The following is a 17,392-nucleotide window of genomic DNA, read 5'->3' on the forward strand; positions in this document are numbered from 1 at the left end:
GTAGTTATGGAATAATGACAATGCCATTTTTAAATTGTTAGCAAATGTATGTCAGTTTTCTACCCAGTGGTAACAATAGCTTGGGTAGACTTGACACCCTTGTTTGTCATGTCTTATCACGTTCCCGTTAATGCGATTTACTAGAGTGAGCGAGAGAGTAGTAATAATAATTCCCATAATTTGACAGACACCTAATAGTCTTGCCTGCCAGACTCGTGTGAGGAGAGACTTGAATTAGAGATCTCAGTGTCATCTGAGCAGTTTTCACAGACTCTGATTGCCTGTCTCTGTTGCTAAGCTACATTACATGTCTCTGTTTATTTCAGTTGTTTAATAATCGGTCTCTGTTGCTTCTCTGCCTCCCTGTGTGTCTACTGTACCCTGTGTGGCTCTGTCTAACTTCCATGTCTCGCTCTCTCTGTCTCTCTCTCGCTCTCTCTCTCTGTCAATTCAATTCAATTCAAGGGCTTTATTGGCATGGGAAACATGTGTTAACATTGCCATAGCAAGTGAGGTAGACAACATACAAAGTGAATATATAAAGTGAAAAACAACAAAAATTAACAGTAAACATTACACATACAGAAGTTTCAAAACAGTAAAGACATTACAAATGTCATATTATATATATATATAGATACATACAATGTACAAATAGTTAAAGGACACAAGATAAAATAAATAAGCATAAATATGGGTTGTATTTACAATGGTGTTTGTTCTTCACTGGTTGCCCTTTTCTCGTGGCAACAGGTCACAAATCTTGCTGCTGTGATGGCACACTGTGGAATTTCACCCAGTAGATATGGGAGTTTTTCAAAATTGGATTTGTTTTCGAATTCTTTGTGGATCTGTGTAATCTGGGGGAAATATGTCTCTAATATGGTCATACATTGGGCAGGAGGTTAGGAAGTGCAGCTCAGTTTCCACCTCATTTTGTGGGCAGTGAGCACATAGCCTGTCTTCTCTTGAGAGCCATGTCTGCCTATGGCGGCCTTTCTCAATAGCAAGGCTATGCTCACTGAGTCTGTACATAGTCAAAGCTTTCCTTAATTTTGGGTTAGTCACAGTGGTCAGGTATTCTGCCGCTGTGTACTCTCTGTGTAGGGCCAAATAGCATTCTAGTTTGCTCTGTTTTTTTGTTAATTCTTTCCAATGTGTTAAGTAATTATCTTTTTGTTTTCTCATGATTTGGTTGGGTCTAATTGTGCTGTTGTCCTGGGGCTCTGTAGGGTGTGTTTGTGTTTGTGAACAGAGCCCCAGGACCAGCTTGCTTAGGGGACTCTTCTCCAGGTTCATCTCTCTGTGGGTGATGGCTTTGTTATGGAAGGTTTGTGAATCGCTTCCTTTTAGGTGGTTGTAGAATTGAACGGCTCTTTTCTGGATTTTGATAATTAGTGGGTATCGGCCTAATTCTGCTCTGCATGCATTATTTGGTGTTTCTACGTTGTACACGGAGGATATTTTTGTAGAATTCTGCGTGCAGGGTCTCAATTTGGTGTTTGTCCCATTTTGTGAAGTCTTGGTTGGTGAGCGGACCCCAGACCTCACAACCATAAAGGGCAATGGGCTCTATGACTGATTCCATCCCTCCCTCTCTGTCTCTCTCTCTCTGTGTCCCTGCAGGTTTTGAGCTGCTGTACCAGCCAGAGGTAGTGAGGCTGTACCTGTCTCTGCTCACTGAGAGCCAGAACTACAACACTCTGGAGGCTGCAGCAGGGGCCCTGCAGAACCTCAGTGCCGGACAGTGGACCGTGAGTCTCACACCTACAACACACACACATTGTAATTAAGGGGAATAAGGTCTCTGAACCTCAATAGGAAGGACCAGTTACCCCGAATGGAGCTCTGCAGTGTCATTACCGAACACCCTCTGTTTGGTTACTGTAGTGAGTCATAAGAGTGTGATCTCCCGTCCAGCTCAGGGGCATTATTTTACCATCACTAGTGTGAAGTACGGAGGCTATTCATGATCTTCCCTTCAGGAATGGAATGTTCATAGTCAATACAGTGGCTATGTTAGGCCTAGAGAACTCTGGCATGCTAGCGCCATGGTGATTCAGTTTTTAACACATTATGTGTCACGCTGTAAACATATCCGTTGCCACGGCATGCATCACTAGGCTCCAGTTGGAAAAACACAACACAACAGACAAGATGTTAGATCGATTTGAATCTCTTTGTTCATTTAAAAAAAAAAAAAAAAACTTACACATGACCTGTACCGTGTGTTTAACATGTGTAACATGTAACGGCTACATTACATCTACGCCCTGTATAACCTGTCGCCGTTTTCCTTTTTCCTCTGTTTTCTATCACTGTTCTGCACGGGTGACTTTGTTGTCGTTGTAGTATATATAGAGACAGATTCCATCCCTCCCTCCATGGTTTTCCATTCAGTTTGAGCTGAGGAGGCTGATCGCCTGTCCACGCTCTAGGGCAGCTGCTAACACGTCAAACCTCTGGCATGGAGGAGATGGACATTACTTGTCCCTGCTCCCTATGAGGATATCTCAAAGCTTTTGTTTTGTTTTAAATCCTCTCCTCGTCCCTTTCTCCCTGCTGCTCCCGAGCTGTTTGACTCGGTGCGGTCTGTGTTTTTTTTAGGTTTACTACTGCCACCCAGTGGTCTGGTGTTGCGCCAGTTTAATGACATCTCTGGGGGATGACGGTGTTCAGCAAAGGAGCTCTTTCATGTCAAACTTAATGTGTTGTGTTACAGGAAAAGAGAGAGGAAAATGTGTGTTTAATCAGAGACGACGACCAAAAGCGGTCAAATCCAGAAATCGACTGTTGGCTGTGCTACTGTACAATAATTGAGTCTTTGGGGGGGCGGGCATGCAAGCGGGTGCACGTGTGTCGCTGTGTGTAAGTGTGTGTGTCTGTATTGGCTGATATTATTCTCTCTACACAGACTGGTTATCCATAGCCAGCATGAATGAATGAAGGACATTTTATTTTCGTGTCAAATCGTCAATTGGCAAGCCATCCCTTATGGGATTAATTGACACAAACGAACATTACAATAATTCACTGTAGTAATTAAATGATAGTTATTTTTCCGGCGTATCGCTTAAAGAGTAAAAAAAGATATACTAAATACGTTTATCCAAACAGTAATTACATCCCTCGAGCAGTAAAAACAAAGAGAGGATTCATATGGGAGACAAGCCTATACACAATCTGCATGTTCCCCCTCTGTCCCTAGTGGTCCAACTACATACGAGCCACTGTGAGGAAGGAGAAGGGTCTTCCCATCCTGGTGGAGCTGCTGCGTTCTGATGCTGACAAGGTGGTCCGAGCCGTGGCCATCGCCCTGCGTAACCTCTCCATCGACCGCCGCAACAAAGACCTGATCGGTACGATCACTGACCACATAACCTGACCACACATGGTCAACACAAGGCCTCTCTGTAGGGCAAACAGAACAAGATTGGGATAAAACACTTCGGAATACGTTGAGTTTAGATAGCTGTTAATGAGGATATGAATATGATTGTTGAACCTGTGTATGTCTTTTGCTGAATAGGAATGTGTAAACTACTTACTGTAGATAAGAATGATTGTAGATTAGTCCAAATTTGAATTGCTTGATATCGAACATTTTATACAATGCCCTTGGCACCTTTTGACCTCTGCCCTGTAGGGAGCTATGCCATGAGGGACCTGGTGAGTAACCTGCCCAGTGGTCAGCAGCGGCCAGCTAAGAACCTGGAGGAAGACACAGTGGTGGCCATCCTCAACACCATCCACGAGATTGTGACGGACAGCTCCGAGAACGCACGCTCCCTCATCCAGGCCCAGGCCATCGAGAAACTGGTGGCCATCAACAAGACAAGGTAGGATGATGGCACAGTACAGACCAATACCAAACATTTCTTGACTTCTTGGTTTTATTTTTGTATTATTTGTGTGTTTGTGTTGTATTTGCTAGACATTCTACTGCACTGTTGGAGCTAGTAACATAAGCATTTCGCTGCACCTGCTAACAAAATCAAAGTTGATTGGTTGCGTACACAGATCTGCAGGTGTACACAACCAATGAACTTTGATTGAGATTTGATTTACAACATAGTACAGCGCAGTACAACAGAGCATAAGGCAGCTTAACAATTGAATGGTTTTCACATTAGCTATACTAAACCCGTTTGCAAGTACAGAATGTACATTAATGACTACATGCGCGACGGGCCTCCCTCCCCATGAGAGAAGTGTCCATACTTTAAAATTATTTTGACATCAAATGCAATGAATAATATCCATGATATACAGTGTATCCTGCAATCACTCAAGAACCAGGATTGTCTGCTGCTGGCCATATACAATGTAATGACCCCACGCCTTTTCACGTCCTCTAGGATGGGCGTTAATGGCCTTTTTAATAATATAAAGTGCTATTAGCTGGATTCCTTGTCATATCATTTCGATCTGTAGAACATTACTTAGATTGAATAGATAAGCCCGTATCGTGTAGTGTCTGGTTTCCAGGAAACCTACTATAGTGCACTTCACCGGAATACTAAGTACTATGAATAGGAATTCAAGAGATGCTTGAATGATTTCCCAGTTTCCACTTCATTTCATATCACTGTCCTCGTTTTCCTTTGACTGTTCGGATCTTCTTGATCAAGTCAGCGGGAGACGATCATGTCTCTTTTGATAATGTCTCATTCTACAACCTATTGATGATTTAATTAAGATTAGTTTCAAATGGGGATTTTTTTTAGTTCTGGTACAAATCCAGTTGGGCACCAAAGGAAGCTCAAACTATATTTATTTACCACAGCTGCATAGCACACCATACAGGTCACACAAGCACATGTGTTTATACCTTCCAACTAGGCCTTCCTATATTTAGGATAAACAATCACTCTGTGGCTGGGCAGGAACTGAGTCTGTTCCTCATGTTAGGGGAAACGTTGTGCCCCTCCAGGCCTTTAAAAGAGGCTGCGAAAACACTCTGAAGTTTCTAAAACTGGTTAAATAATGTCTGTGACTATAACAGAACGTGTGTAGGAGGCAAAATCCCAAAGAAAACTGTTCACAAAAAACACAAAAAAAATATCCCTCCGCCAGTCTCTGTATTGTCTATGGCAAGGGAAAATAGATAGCTGAGGAAGTTATGAAAGGGAGAATATGGACCATGATTTCAAGACTTGCTGCTATTGAATACAGATTGCCCGGTGATCAATTTGATCGATTATTAATGTTTACTAATACCTAAAGTTGGATTACAAAAGTAGTTTGAAGTGTTTTGTCAAAGTTTATAGGCAACTTTGTTCATTTTTAAAAATGACGTTGCGTTTTGGAAAGCAGTTTTTTCCTGGATCAGACGGGCTTCAGAAATGGACATTTTGGGTATACATGGACGGATTTAATCGAAAAAAAAGACCCAATTGTGATGTTTATGGGACATATAGGAGTGCCAACAAAGAAGCTTGTCAAAGGTAATGAATGTTTTATATTTTATTTCTGCGTTTTGTGTAGCGCCGGCTACGCTAATTATTTTGTTTACGTCCCCTTTGGGTATTTCGGGGGTCGCATGCTATCAGATAATAGCTTCTCATGCTTTCGCCCAAAAAGCATTTTAAAATTCTGACATGTTGGCTAGATTCACAACGAGTGTAGCTTTAATTGAGTCCCCTGCATGTGTGTTTTAATGAGAGTTTGAGTTGTATCGAGTACTATTAGTTTCCACTGATGTTGATCCCTGTACAGGGACAGCAGCCGTAAAAAAGTTTTAACAGGGCTTCTTATCAGTCAGCAGAGGCCTTGTGTTATTGGCAGTACACATTCCTAATTGTCTTACTTGCAGTCCACTAAACAATTACACTTTTCACGTGCAAAAAGCTTAAACCTAACACTAACATTCAATCGTTAAGAATATATAAAAGTGAAACAAAGTATGTAGTGATATAAAACGGTGAAGGTGTAAGCCGGTGTTACAGACCAGTCATGATGGTCTATCAGCTGGCACTCCAGACACATGGCTCCTCTTCATCCCATGTGGGAACATTCTGGCCTCTGAGACACGCCCCCTTTGTACTTTCCCTCTCCCCAAATACAATGCACGTTAGATCAGTCCAGCTAACCAATAACATGAGAATTACTGCTGCTAGACTAATTATACAATTATAAATGGACTAAAACGGGCTCAAGTCAAAAAGTCTCCAACAATACCAAATAAATGTGTTTTCCCTAAACCCATGAGATTGACTTTGAAGTGATGGAGAACCCCCCCATGTAATTAACACTAAGGGATAAGGAGTACTTAATTAATTGAATGAAAGGAAATGTGTGCGGCCATTGGGGTGTGAATTAAAAGAAAGCTCCTGGGGCCATCAGTGGGAATAGATGGATGATGGCTTTGAATGTGAGATTGATTGCATTCGGCTCCCGCCTCCACTAGCTGCTGGCATTGGTTGGGTCCAACGTTCTGGGTTGTATTCACTAGACTACCGGAGCTTGTCCAATAAACATGTTTTTGTTGCAAAAACATTTTCCACTGCTAAATTATGTTGCTATGGTCTGCACTTATGACCGCAACCCTGCTTTTCCCCCTGTCTCGCTCAGCCAATCACCGCGTGAGAACAAGGCTGCCTCCCACGTGCTGCAGACGGTGTGGAGCTACAAGGACCTGAGGAACGCCCTGACCAAGGAAGGATGGAATAAGAGCCACTTCCAGGTACATTGCAGAATGTGCATGCGCGCACATGCGCACACACACACACATTCACACACCCACAATAAGTACACTCATGTGTCCTTATTCTCTCCCTCTCAGTCTACAGCAAGCGGCGCCCCTAAAGCAGCCAAGAATGGCAAACCAGGCTACGACGACACTACCCTGCCCCTGATGGAGAAGAACCAAGGTCAGTCTGTGACGGCAGGCGAGACTGGGGATCCTCCGGGCCTGGCCTACTGTGGTGAACTGAGTGAGGAAATCATAGATATAACTGCTCTGAATCTATGGAGGAAACCGCTGGTGTCTGCATCAAACGTCTTGATTAGAATGAGTGCTGAGGAGGATGGCTCGATCTGGACTTTGTTTTGTGTGTTCTCACTCATAGCCATAATACGCACTTTAGGGGCGCTGTGCTTGAAACCTTTCGCCCTCATTGTTCTGCTGCGTTGTTTGGTGATCTTCATGTGCTATAGTCAGTACAATTGGGATAGTGTGGTCTGGAGAATGATGCATCATGGGTAGATTTTTCTAATCCAATAGTGTGTTCCCAATGCAAATCCAAGCATGTAGAGTAGGATATGAAGTTGGGTGTCAAGCCGGCCCAAAGGAAAAATATATATTTTTGAACATCTAAAGTTAGATCAAAAACTATGAAGGAATTATAATGGACCTATAGGTTTTCAAAGAGCTGTCATTTTTCTGGCCTGAATCTGAAATCCCGACGTGACCCTCGAGCCAAAATGATTGCCCAACCCTGACATAAAGGGAGGTACTGTAGCAGCCTAATAAACGAGTCAAGGGCATGACAGAAGGAGTCGAGGGCATGACAGCACTTTTGTCTTCTTGTTTCTGGCCTTGTGACCTTTTTTTGCAACCATGCATATACACATGGAGTGCGGTTGTCATTCACACCCATTCTCAGCCTGCCTGCGTTACTGGTTAAGTGTATCAGCAGACAGTGACTGAGGACCATTGGCCTGAAAGCAACATTGGCTCGTGAATCAAACTAATTGTATGTGTGGTGCTCATGATAAAAACGGCGTATAAATGCTTTTCAGGCACCAAGAAAAATGGAAGTGGTGATATGATACCTATGGACGAGCTTGGTCCAGGTAAGACCGAGTTTGCATGACCTCAATCGCCGCCGACGAACGCTAGTAGTCCCAGATGGAATGTTCTGAACTCTAGGGACGACTGACAGTTCAAGATCCTCCAACAACACAAATGCCAAAATGGAAATTCTAAAAAAGTTTGTAGGGTACATTTTTTTTGCAGTATTTGGAATGAACAATGTTATTAATTGTTAGGATGCTTTAACGGTAGACAGTGCAGTACTGTTTTACTTATGATGCTGTATGCAAGACCCCTCTCTTAACAAGATGTTGGTATAAGGATGGGCATTAATTCAGTAGAACAGATGGCAACAGGAAGTGTGGGCAATTTTCTGATTTGAAATGTTCTCCTCGGTGCTCCACTTTTCAATGAAAATGCAAACAATTGTCTTGTTTCCTCCCTAACTAATGAGTTCTTCCTCTACGTCAGATGTGTGCCACTCCAGTCCCGGAAGGTTACATGCAGCTAGGCTACTGTAGTTTCCATCCAAGCATTTAACAGTGATATCCTTCTGTGATCTTCTCTCTCGCTCTCTCATATTAGATGGCTACTCCACCATCGACCAGAGAGACAAGGACTGCAAGTACAAGAGTAGTGGCGACGGGTCAGTGGACCTGACAGAACGGGAGCCATTGAAGGTACTTCTGGTTTAGACCCACCCATTACGACCCATCTACAGCTACACTGACTAGTGGATCAGGTTGATAAAGCACACGAGTCGCGATGCTCCGTTTCTGTTGAGAGCCTGAACCCGTCTCTCTTAGTGCCCTTGCCCATATGCCCACGCCAGGCTCTTTCTAAGAAAGGAGTTGAGCAGCAGTTGATGTTGTCGTCTGTCGAGCCGGGTGCCACTCATCTAGCAGTCCAATTTACTGGATGCCGACAGCAGATAATTGAGCGTAAGCTTTGTGATTGTGAAAGTAATTAATGTGGGACTGGTTAAGTCCTGCTCTTCAATCTAGAGAGAGAGAGAAAGAGAGACTCACAGGAATATCTGGTTGTGAAGAACTAGAGGTGGTTCGATGGGTCAAACATGCTAACACAGCTAAACTTAATGAACTGATTGCATGTAAAATGATTACAAAACACCTTTTAGCTGTAATCAGTTACATGTAATATGATTGCTAATCAGTTAGATTACCAGCCAGTGGCGGTTCTAGCTTGTATGGCTCCCTGGGTGAACCCCCCCTCATTCTGCACTAACTGTACTTTTTATTGGAACAACACAAATAAATAATCATCACATTTAAAACTATAAAAATATATATATATAAAAATAAGACTTATAAATATCAAAAAGAAGTAACAAAGACCAATGGAAACAAATTTGTGTTGATTTGGCACTCGAGCATCAATACATTACCCATCCCATAACACTGTCAACCAAGAGTCAAGACTAAACCAATTCACCTTGGTGGTGTGCAGACTGGTTTTATATTATTCTTAACCATTTTGCACAAACCAGAAAAAAATGCAACAATATGTCTGTGAAAATATATATTCACAATATTATGAATGAATTGTGGTTTAGTTGGTAGCATTTCGTAGTGTGACTGATTTTACTAATTGCATTAGTACTGTATGACGTTAGAGGTACGCTATTTGATAGATTCACCCGCTCCCCCTTCCTCGGGCTTCCAGTGGGGAGACCTGAGGTCAACCTACCCCCGACCCCTCCCCATCTCGTACTTCTGAGTAGGAGACTTTCCCAAGCAGTAACCTGCCTAGCTCACAAACTAGAATCAGGGCGCCCACTTCGACCAAGTTAATTGACCCACAGTCCCACATATCATTGACGTGACGTGCAAATGTCACCATTATTTTTGTGTGGGTGCCCTGTGCCCTATTTATTTATTTTCATATATTTTTTATATTTATTTATTTTTTATATTTAATGGGGCAAGTCAGTTAATAACAAATTCTTATTTTCAATGATGGCCTAGGAACAACGTCGTTCTGCAACGCCTTGTTCAGGGGCAGACCTTGTCAGCTCGGGGATTCCATCTTGCAACCTTTCGGTTACAAGTCCAACGCTCTAACCACTAGGCTACCTGCCGCCCCAATGTCGCCCTTACCTAAATCCGCCACTGTTACCAGCTAATGTATTGTAATCAGATTAGATACTAAAAAGCTAGATGATTAGTTATTGGTTTACTTTTAAATTTAGAACTGATATTTGCTGACACTTTTATGTTTTCTCAATGACATTCAATTCAGCATTGGATAGTTTACGTTTGTTCCACCTGAGCGCGACCACTGATGACACACCAAAAGCGTTTGATGTATCCTTTTTGTCTTCTTCTAATGGCTCTTAAGGATCATCCAAAAATTACAGTACTGATTACAATATTGGACCGGTAACTAGTGACTAACGGATTCAATTTAGAAAGTAACTTTCCCAACTCTGAACTTCAACTAACACGGTTATCCGACCGCAGCTGTTTTTTGGTCTGACGGTTACATAAATAAGTGCTTAGTGTGTAACTGCCAGCTATGCAGCCTGGAGACACAAATGCTTGTCAACATACAGTATGCTTTATAAGTCCTGCAAAACCTTCAGAAGCAAATTAGCTGTCAGACAGGACTGGAGGTGGCAGATATGTTCTCTGATGCCTACAGCCCCCACCCCCCTTGTTTTGAATTGACTGAAGCACAGAAATAATCAAAACTGCTCAAACTTGCTTTCTACACCTCCAGAAGGCTGATACCCAAAATGCAACTGCTGTTTGAACGGCTTTATCCCCCTCTGTTTGCATGCGTCATTTGGTTTCTTGTTTCTAATCTCCTTTTTTTTCGGACTCTAAAATCTTCCTTTATGCTTAGGAACTAACCCTGGCATTCCACTCCTCTGTAAAGACTATATATTTCTTGACCTTTTTGATTTGCTGTTAACCCCTTCTCCCGTTGCTGCAGAATGAGACAAATACGAAACACTATGTCAGGAGTAACAGGCCTGCAGTCAATCTGGTGGATGCTTGTGACGTTAAACCTCAGCCTGTTGACTCCTGGGTCTAAATGCATGCATGGTAGGTCTTACAAACGTTTGTTTTCCACTTTTTGGATTGTTTGTCTCCTTTTTGTTTGCTCCACCACCTTTCTGTTTTAGCCCTCACACACTTCAGTGCTGGTTTGTATGTTTGTTTATGGTTGACCCAGAGTAGTTGGCTTATGACACCAAACCTCATTTTCACAATTTTGAAGCAGCCGTTTGATGCACATCCATCTGTTGAAATATGCACCGGTTTCCCTTGACTAATTCACATGAAATGAGGTTTGTTCTAAATGATGAAAGGGAACATCTCTTGACCTTACGTGGATCACACGCGCTCCGCTCTAAGGAATAGCTTTTAGGATGAACACGGTGTATCCCTCATGACGCACACTGTTCTCTGGGACAGAGAGCTCCTCCAGATAAATAATGGATACCTGGATGAACATAGCCAAGCCAGAGGAGCCGGTCTACGTGTAGACTGTCTGTGCTTGGCCAGGCTAGCCTTGGCTAGCTACGCCGATGTTCTCTGGCTTGGCTATGTGTAGACTGTCTGTGCTTGGCCAGGCTAGCCTTGGCTAGCTACGTCGATGTTCTCTGGCTTGGCTGTATGACTGTGTGCTTGGCCAGGCTAGCCTTGGCGAGCTACGCCGATGTTCTCTGGATTGGCTGTAGGACTGTGTGTGCTAGGCTAGCTGCTCTGGGTTCGCTTCGTTACATCTCATTGTACAGGATCCTCTCATCACTCACTCATATCTGTCCTCCTGTCCCATCGCTAATCGCTGAGTGTTTCTGCTGTGGGTGAGAAGCTGTGATAGGTGGGTGAGAAGCTGTGATAGGTGGGTGAGAAGCTGTGGTAGGTGGGTGAGAAGCTGTGGTAGGTGGCTGATCAGCAACAGCTCTTAGAGTTAAAGGGCTGCGTCTGTCTTCATTGCTGTTAGTCTCAATATTCTCTCGTTGCTCTCCCATCACTCTCATCCTCCTAGGTGAAATGTAAGGGATCAGCTATACAGCTTTAATTGACTCCATGTCTGAAAAGCAAAATGATTATCGGCACACAATTGATTATTTAATAAGGCTTTTAAAAATATTTTGATCATCACATGATCTTGTCAATGCTAATGAACAAAAAAAACATATCTAATCTCACAATGATATGCTTATTGTTGACATGGACATTAAGTCTATCATGGAAGACAGGATAATCATACGAAAGGCCTTCTTCACTATTGTATTTGTTAGGGATCCCAGTTTGCTGCTTCCAAGGCAGCAGCTTCTCTTCCTGGGGTCCAAACACATTAAGGCACTTACATCACACATAAAACAGTACATAATATAACATTATTAACCACTACATATCTACAATACAAAATGTATAATACCACCATACAACAATATTACAATGTACATGTGTGGATGGTGAAGAGACCTCTGGTGGCGTGTATGCATGGGTGTCAGAGCTGTGTGCAGGCGGTTTAAACAGACAGGTCGGTGCATTCAGCTTGTCAACACTTCATTTGTGTGTTAACCAAGCTGTCTTTTTGCAGCTGCCATTCAAACATGTCATCCGAACATCTCTCTCTCGCAGTCTTTTGTCTCCATTTTACATCGGATTTGACATCACTCAGTCTTTTGTCTCCATTTTACATTGGATTTGACATCACTCAGTCTTTTGTCTCCATTTTACATTGGATTTGACATCACTCAGTCTTTTGTCTCCATTTTACATTGGATTTGACATCACAAGCATGTAGGAATATTGATTTATGTATTTTAGTATTGTGATTTTGAGTTACTGTATTACCACTTGGTCACTCTGCCCTCTGACTTACTGTAAAATCTTGATTATTCAACTGCTTATAAAACCTGGCCTGCCTCCCATGGCACCCTTTTCCTTTTATAAGTGCCCTATTATTGACCAGGGCCCATTTTTGGCTTTGATCAAAAGTAGTGCGCTAAGTAGGGTGCCTTTTTGGGACGCGTCCCCTGCTCTACATAGGAGTTCAGATCTGACATAATCACCAGTGTCCCCCTCTCGCTCTGTTTTCTTCCCCCCTGTGTTCTAGGCTTAAATAACAACAGCGCAACATCTCAACTAGATGAGGATTTCCCACGTCATCACTGCCATAACACATGGAGCTTATTTTGATGTTGACTCGTCAGCAGATAGACTTTGTAAATGAAAGAGAGAGAGAAACAAAACAACAAAAAAATGATCATCCATCAGCCAATGTTTCATGCTTTTTGAATCAGCAAATGAAATGTATAGAACAGAAAATCAAAAAATGACTACTACTTCTACTACTACTCATATCTACATTCCCACTGGATGGACAAACATAGTGTACACGAACATGAGGACTGACTGGAGCAGCTCTGGTGTCAGGATGGAAGAATGGAGGCAGTTATCCTCCTCGGGATACAAGTGTTCTAAAGCTCTGTCTTTACGCTTACTCCAAGGATGGTTGGTGGTGGTGTGAGGCAGGAGAGAACGTTATGTTTGTTGATTCTACTGCTTGCAAAGGTGGAGGGAAAGGGGAAAGAGAGAATTGAACTATTTCATTTTCATGTCAAAATGAAGTTTGCTTCCAATTGTTTATTTCCATGTAACAGTTTAGCTTTTTGTTTCCATTTTTATTTTTGTTAGTCTTTCCTCGAGGCACTGTACATTGTATTTGTTTGTAATATTGTTTTTCTTTTGCTGGTCTGTCTTTTTCATTTTAGTTTGAAGAAGTGTGGACTATTGTGGTAGATGGCAGATGAATGTTGGTGTGGTTTTAAGTTGAGGACTTGACGCTTGAGCGTCGCTTAAAGGAGCTGTAAGAGATGCCACACATGCGCTTTTCACACGCGAAGGCTCTCAAACACATTTGTCATACAATGGTTCACTGTGTTTCTTTAAGTGCACTGGGATCATTGCTGTGCAACTCATAGGGGACTGACTGGGTGCTGATTCAGTTCATAAACCCACAAGAATTTCACACACCTGCAAGTGTTGATTGGAGTTAGGGAAGTGAAATGACATGTACATTTGGTTGGGTTACTTATAGCTGTTGAGTAAAACAAAATGAAAATATATTTTCTGAATCGATACAGTCGTGGTTGTTTGCTGAAGGTATATGATTTACTCAGCTGGTTGCTGTTTGCCATTGATCTGTAATAAAGTTGAATAGGATATAAGACATTTTGTTTATAAATGGATTGCGTTTATGAAGGAAGGGAGAGGATTATGTCAAGTACACTGAACAAAAATATAAACAATTTCAAAGATTTTGCTGTTACAGTTCAGATATGGAAATCGGTCCATTTAAATAAATTCATTGGGCCCTAATCTATGGATTTCACATGACTGGGCAGGGGTGCAGCCATGGGTGGGCCTGGGAGGGCATAGGCTCACCCCTTTGGAGCCAGGTCCACCCACTGTCGAGCCAGGCCCAGTCAATCAGAATGAGTTTTACCCCACAAAAGTGCTTTATTACAGACAGAAATACCCCCCCCCCCCTTCTGGAGAAGCTGGATGTGGAGGTCCTGGGCTGGGGTGGTTACACGTGGTCTGTGGTTGTGAGGCCGAACGTACTGCCAAATTCTCTAAAACTACATTGGCAGAGAAATGGTAGAGAAATTAACATTATCTGGAAACAGCTCTGGTGGACATTCCTGCAGTCAGCATGCCAATTGTGTATGCTCCCTAAAAACTAAAGACATCTGTGGCATTGTGTGACAAAATTGCACATTTTAGAGTGGCCTTTTATTGTCCCCAGCACAAGGTGCACTTGTGTAAGGATCATGCTGTTTAATCAACTTCTCGATATGCTACATCTGTAAGGTAGATGGATTATCTTGACAAAGGATAAACCTCTTACTTACAGGGATGTAAACACATTTTTGCAAAACATTTGAGAGAAATCATATTTTTGTGCCAATGGAATGTTTCTGGGATCTTTTATTTCAACTCATGAGACATGGACCAGCACTTTTACATGTTGTGTTTATGTTTTTATTCAGTGTACATGCTCCTGTTGTCAAAGGGTAGAACCTAAAAGCGTTTTATATTTTTGTTGGTTTTATAAATGTATATTAGGGTCAAAGAAAAACAAAAAAACAAGACAAACTTAATTGTGTACTCATAACAGGTCGTTTCGGAAGCACATTCATTGGATAAAGGATCACCATGTTTGTAAACAGAAATAACTACATCATTTAGGTGTGTATCAAATCTGTAGAGTCATGTTAATTACATATTTATATTTTGTATGGTTAAGATTGAAAAAAGAAGACCTTTAATCTTCAGATTTCTTTGTAAAGGTGTGATGGACTGATGACCTGGTCTCCAAATCTTTGTCGGAGATTAGGGAGGGGGAGAAAGAGAGGGGAAGTGGATAGTTCAGCAGGGGTCACTCAAGAGAAGGATGGGTGGATGCAGCAGCAGGGATAGACAGCAGTGCTAGAATTCCATTTCATTTCACACTGCAATTATATAGTCGCTGATAACCTAAAAACGTGCTTTGATTTTGCCAATGCATCGTTAAAGAACTATTTGAAACAAGCATGAGCAAATGTACAGATGTTTATATATTCTTTAAGTGCCAGTTTTTGTGGTGGAATTGGATATTCAAGTAATTCACATCTGGAGAGAACAGAGGAGAGCAGTTTTGTGTGGTTCAAGGCAGAATTTGCATCACATTGTACAAAGTATACAAAGTCTGATTTATTATATTTTTTTGTTCTCTAGAGGCAGTTGAAATGTAGTAGAAGATTACGCCGTTGTCTTTTAAAGGGACAAAAGACAAGCTCAACTGCACGTGGGTAAAGATTTAGTAGTGGTGTTGTGATTAGTCTTTCTCCATCTCCAAGTGGACACTGCACTATGAACCTTCTCTCTCCCAATTCTGGGACTAGTGAGGGGGGACCTCCACTACAGAACCGCTCAACGGCTACGGGCGAATGGCATGTGCCTGCGTCAGTTTCTTTGTGATGTGATTTATAAAGCCTTGCATATTTTACACGGTGTTTACAAAGACTTATGTGACAAAATAAAGATGAAAAAGTACATGTATTAACTTTTGATTTCAGAGAAAAGTAACGTAATAATGTAAACGTTCTCCATGTCGACATATGTCCTCAGAACTATGTGCTTTTCATTGGATTATTCATCTCTGACTGTCTATTCCTGACTGCATTTTGCAATACACAACCAAAGGACCTGGTGTTGTATTTATATACATATGAAAGTAGTCCAGGAGTTTGTTTGTGGATGTTCATCTAATTGTACATTTACTAAATAAGATGCTGTGAAAGAAATGCAAGAAAATGGGGCAGAAATTGAATCAAAGGGGCAAGACCTATCTGTGTAGATATCACTGATTCAAACTCTTCAAAAATAAAGTAACTGTATCAGTAGCAAATGTGTTTGTAACTATCATGTGCCTTAACCTTTTCCATGGTAGATAAAGAAAATGTGTTTTATATCATGCTTTATCCTCCCACTGTCCTCCACCCTCATCCCTTCCTCTTTCCTGTTCTCTTCTTTGTCTGGCTCCCTATCCATCTCTCCCTTCCCCCCAATTTCACACACTCACACATTCACCCACTCTGTCCTCAGTGTAGTCTAGACTGTTGGTGGGTATTTGCCTTGTATTACATTGAATTATAAACTTTCAAAAGATGGAGACAAAAAAATGGTTTGATTTCATAGAGTAAGTTGTTATTGCTTTCGTAGCTATCAGAGCGATGCACAGTGACAATGTATTATGTTAATTTTACTAATACCCAGAGGCAAGTGTTATGCTTGTTTAAATAAAGGAGAAAAAAAATACAGATTTGTAGAGTATACATTTGGTGTGTTTTCAATAAACCATGCCTGGAAAGAACATGTTGTATGTTTGTTTGGTATTCAACACAAATGCAAGGCAGCAGCATACCTCCCTGCAAACCACTGCTGGCTTGCTTCTGAAGCTAAGCAGGCAGGTTTGGTCCTGGTTAGTTCCTGGATGGGAGACTAGATGCTGCTGGAAGTGGTGTTGGGCCAGTAGGAGGCACTCTTTCCTCTGGTCTAAAAAAACATCCCTGGGCAGTGATTGGGGACACTGTACTGTGTAGGGTGCAGTCTTTCGGATGGGACGTCAAACGGGTGTCCTGACTCTGGTCATTAAAGATCCCATGGCACTTATCGTAAGAGTAGGGGTGCCCTGGCTAAATTCCCAATCTGGCCCTCAAACCATCAGTCACCTAATAATCCCCAGTTTACAATTGACTCATTCATCCCCCTCCTCTCCCCTCTAACTATTCCCCGGTCGTTGCTGTAAATTAGAACGTGTTCTCAGTTAATTTACCTGGTAAAATAACGGATAAATAAAATAAACATTTAAAGGATATACAGCTTCATGTATTTTACCTGAAGCCGCAACACGAATGTATTGCAGAAAGTTGTCAATTCTCTTATAGCTTTCTTGTCTGCATGGTTAAATGAAACCTGATGTCATCTATCAAAAACATGCTAATACCAAATCAGTTACTGTTTGGAATCCAACAGTGTAAATATTCCTATTTTAAATAATATTTCACAAACTGCTCCTGAATGTTTAATTTCTTGTATAAGCCTTACC

General features: G+C 41.8%; 1 protein-coding gene across 9 annotated transcripts in view; it reads left to right on the plus strand.

Moving 5' to 3' along the window:
- The window catches only part of LOC118394083 (splicing regulator ARVCF), a 258,146-nt gene extending 241,489 nt beyond the window's left edge, over positions 1-16,657 (plus strand). For 4 of the 9 annotated variants that reach the window (XM_052461722.1, XM_052461726.1, XM_052461728.1 and 1 more), the window contains 9 exons: positions 1,627-1,754; positions 3,209-3,359; positions 3,647-3,839; positions 6,574-6,685; positions 6,785-6,935; positions 7,744-7,797; positions 8,342-8,436; positions 10,712-10,824; positions 12,854-16,657. In XM_052461722.1, the coding sequence (XP_052317682.1) occupies positions 1,627-1,754; positions 3,209-3,359; positions 3,647-3,839; positions 6,574-6,685; positions 6,785-6,935; positions 7,744-7,797; positions 8,342-8,436; positions 10,712-10,813 (986 nt within the window). In that variant the 3' untranslated portion in view covers positions 10,814-10,824; positions 12,854-16,657. The remainder of the gene's footprint in view (positions 1-1,626; positions 1,755-3,208; positions 3,360-3,646; positions 3,840-6,573; positions 6,686-6,784; positions 6,936-7,743; positions 7,798-8,341; positions 8,437-10,711; positions 10,825-12,853) is intronic. The other 5 variants (XM_052461724.1, XM_052461723.1, XM_052461725.1 and 2 more) reach the window with 5 other exon arrangements.
- Positions 16,658-17,392: the final 735 nt, after the last annotated feature.

This window comes from Oncorhynchus keta, chromosome 14, assembly GCF_023373465.1.
Source record: "Oncorhynchus keta strain PuntledgeMale-10-30-2019 chromosome 14, Oket_V2, whole genome shotgun sequence".
NCBI classification, from domain to species: Eukaryota; Metazoa; Chordata; class Actinopteri; order Salmoniformes; family Salmonidae; genus Oncorhynchus; species Oncorhynchus keta.